We start from the raw sequence: 3,457 nt of genomic DNA, 5'->3' as shown, positions 1-3,457 counted from the left end.
AGGAAGGAGAAGCAAAATCATAACACAAAATACATGAAAAAATGCATTGTAGAAACATTCCTGTTCACTGATGGTTCCTAAGAAGAGAAGGAAGAAAACAGTGAGGGGAGAGTGAGAGAGAAATAATTTAAAGGAAAAACTTGCAACAGCGGTACTGCTGCTTCACCGCATCTCCCAAACATTTCGAAATCCCCCATTAACACCTGAATCCCCCATTAACACCTGGAAGGGGAGAACACACACACACACACACACACAAAGAGAAAAAACACAAAAGCAAACGCAGTGCCTCCAACAGTTTGGAGCAGCATCCTTTGATGCCTTAGGGTTGCAAATGATTTCCCTTCACAGCTGACTGATTGCAGTTTGTTTTTCCAGAACTTCGAGGTAGTCTGGTTCTGATTGCGGCTTAGCTTGCAGTAAAGGGTGGTCGGGCTTTGACTGCCCCACAAAGCATTTCCTGGGAGTTCCATACAAAACGGTTTTATTGATTCTGTCTTGGTTTTGGCGTCGAGATTCATATGAAGGGGCAAACTGCCTTTTAGGTAAGGTACAAAAGTTATAGTGGACAAGGCCTGCGCTGGGGAGTTCCTTGGCTCGCTCAGCAATATTTTGATACAGCAGCTCGGGCTCTCTTGGTGTGGCCTGCTTTTCCAGCAACTCGGTGGCACTGATTGTGTAAGCTAGTGTGGCTGGCTCTTCCTTCTTGTCCTCCAGGTTGCCATAGTTGAATTCTTGCAGGTTTCGGTAATAGGCTACGGGGTCTCCTTCCTTCTGCATGTAGATGGGGTTTTGGCACATCTGACCCACAGGTGGGGGGATATAGTTATAGACATGTCCATCAGTTTTATCATGAGTCTCTGTGTTGTAAGAGCCATACTGTAATTGGAAGGAACTTACGTCTAGGTTGTTGGCACTCCTGGGAACATTTGGCACTCCCTTTCTGCGTTTCAGGACAAAGACAAACAAACCAGCCCCAAAACAGACTGACAGGATAAAAACAACAAGCAGTCCCAAAATTAAGACAGAGAGTGGAACTTCTGTATGTAGCTCAGGATAGGAACTGGGAGACACGCTGAGTGACCGAGGTGTGTCCGTGTTGTGATTCATTGACAAAATGGTCCCGTCTGACAAGTTGGGACTATCTGGACAGATGGCCTCCCTTCCCAGAAATTTCAGTATCTCCCCTGCATGCTTAGCGGGAGACTCACAAGTCACCTCATTGATGATGACAGGGGAGTTGGCATGCTCTGTCCAGTCCTTTAGACCCATGATATCACAGGTGCAGTCCCATGGGTTCTCTTGCAGATCTATCTGGATAAAAGCTGGAAGCTGATCCAGGACTCCTTTCACAGGCAGGTGTGAAAAGTGGTTGTTTCTCAGATTTAGCCTGGTGAGGGCTGTGCCCCCAAATATATTATCGGGTAAGGACCTCAGCAGGTTGTTATTCAGAAACAGGAGCTGTAGGTTAATCAAAGCATCAAAGGTCAGCGGCTTGATTTCCTTAATGACATTATACTCTAAATAGAGATACTGCAAGCTCTGCAGCCCGTCAAACATAGAAGGATACAGCACTTCAAGGTAATTACCATTCAGATAAAGTCTGCGTAAACTGGTCAGGTTTGTGAAGGCACCTTCCTGAACGATTGCAATCCTGTTGTTTCCTAAATGCAACAAATCCAAAGAACTGTAGTCTAAAAGGTCATTCTTGTAGACAGTTTGAAGATAGTTCCCTGTTAGGTAGAGTTTCTTTGGACTGGTAGGTTTGGGCTGCAGGTCAGAGATATTAGTGAACTTTCTTTCTTGGCAGTTAACGTTGAGACCATTGTCAGAGCTCTGAGAGGTGCAGACACAGCTACTGGGGCAGGTGAGGGGCACAGGGGACTTGGTCTGGTACACCATGATCGGGCCAAAGCTCTGCCGGTCCTTTGACACAGTCACTCGGGGAGTTGGACGATTTCTCATTTTGGGTGGCCGGCTGGCTTTTGGGGCCCTGGTTGGGTTGAGAGCAGGATTCATTGTAGGTGATAGCCTTTGCACGTGTGTGTCACCATGGCTGCCCCTTTGACTGGAGTCACCGGTGCTTTTTCTGGGACAGAGGTCTTGCCTGGTCAGCTGGGTCACGTCTTTCCCATGCAACCTGAAGGGTGTTTCGCAGACAATTTCCCCCACGAAGACCGTTATGGTGTCTAGCCACGCCTTGAGAGGAAGCAAGTCACATGTGCAATTCCAGGGGTTTTCCTCCAGCTGAATCTCCATTATCCCTCCGATGTGTTCAAGGACGCCTGCGAAAGGCATTACCTTCAGCCGGTTCCCCCTCAGGTCTAAGTGGGTCAGCAGGACAAACCTAAACACATTGCTGGGCAGCGACAGCAGAAGGTTGTCATTCAAGATGAGCACTTTGAGCTTATTAAGTTTGCTGAATGCCCCTGCCTCAATGGCACTGATGTAATTATAGTCAGCTTGGAGGTACTCCAGGCTCTCCAGGCCCAGGAAAGTGTCCTCCCGCAGTACCTCCAGCTTGTTGTTATTGAGGTGCAGTCTCTTGAGGGTTTTCAGGCCACTGAAGGCCCCAGTTCGGATCTCCTGCAGTCCGTTGTTACCCAGGTGAAGGGTCACCGCGTTGGAGTAATTGACAAATTCGTTTGGGTACAGTCTTGTCAGGAGGTTACCGTTGAGAAAAAGCTGATAGATTCGATACTGGGGGGGCTGAAGCAGGCTGACAGTTGTAAATCCTTTGTTTTCACAGTTAATATTCAGTACATTTTCCTTCTCTTCGCACAGGCACCGGATCTTGCAAATGTCTTTGGCAGTTTTGCGACTCTCCGTCTGTAAAATCCCGGCCACGGTTAACACACTGAGGAACCAAACGCCGCTCAGCATCTTTAGGCACCTTCGGTGTCAGCTCGGGTACCTACTGGCAAACCTTGAGTGGGGGTCAGGGGGAGGAAGCGGGGTGCGGAGAAGAAAGAAACGAGGAAGCCCGATTAAAATGGCAAAGCAAGGAGGCGGAGGGGAAGGGAGGGAGAATCAGGAGGAGGTGGGCAACACAGCGGAATGAAATCACTGCATTTTTCAGAGAGGCTTCTTCACTCCCTTCCCACTCCCCCAGCCCACCCACACACGCGTTCCCGAACACACATGCTTGCACCTGATTTCCCGGCGGGTCGCAGCCAGCCGCGGAGTCATTAGTAATCGAGTTGTCCTACTAAATCCAGCCCATCTCCTCCTCCCCGGGGGTATCTCGAAGAGATCTCAGGCGGCTCGCCCGTCTTGGGCTCACAGCAGAAACTGCTTTACTTTCTTTCTTTCTTTCTTTCTTTCTTTCTTTCTTTCTTTCTTTCTTTCTTTCTTTCTTTCAACTGCGCAAAAAGAGGGTGGGAAAGTCAGCCATCAGGGGGCTGGCGGCGGGCACAGACAGCCCTGGGTGGGGGTACTCACACCTCAGGAGAAGACA

At 49.1% G+C, this 3,457-nt stretch overlaps 1 protein-coding gene across 3 annotated transcripts in view; it reads right to left on the bottom strand.

The window, feature by feature from the left end:
• Positions 1-212: 212 nt before the first annotated feature.
• The window catches only part of Slitrk2 (SLIT and NTRK like family member 2), a 4,443-nt gene continuing 1,198 nt past the window's right edge, over positions 213-3,457 (bottom strand). The window contains exons 2-3 of one of the 3 annotated variants that reach the window (XM_033760354.1): positions 3,142-3,443; positions 213-2,926 (exon numbers count right to left, since the gene is read on the bottom strand). In XM_033760354.1, coding sequence (XP_033616245.1) covers positions 346-2,883 — 2,538 coding nt within the window. In that variant the 5' untranslated portion in view covers positions 2,884-2,926; positions 3,142-3,443 and the 3' untranslated portion in view covers positions 213-345. Of the gene's footprint in view, positions 3,444-3,457 lie in introns of all 3 variants that reach the window. The other 2 variants (XM_010635240.2, XM_010635239.2) reach the window with 2 other exon arrangements.

The sequence above is a fragment of the Fukomys damarensis genome, unplaced genomic scaffold (genome assembly GCF_012274545.1).
Source record: "Fukomys damarensis isolate Sample0158 unplaced genomic scaffold, DMR_v1.0_HiC HiC_scaffold_39, whole genome shotgun sequence".
In the NCBI taxonomy this organism is placed as follows: domain Eukaryota; kingdom Metazoa; phylum Chordata; class Mammalia; order Rodentia; family Bathyergidae; genus Fukomys; species Fukomys damarensis.
Note: the sequence above shows the minus strand (reverse complement) of the source record. Positions and strands in the feature narration are given on the sequence as shown.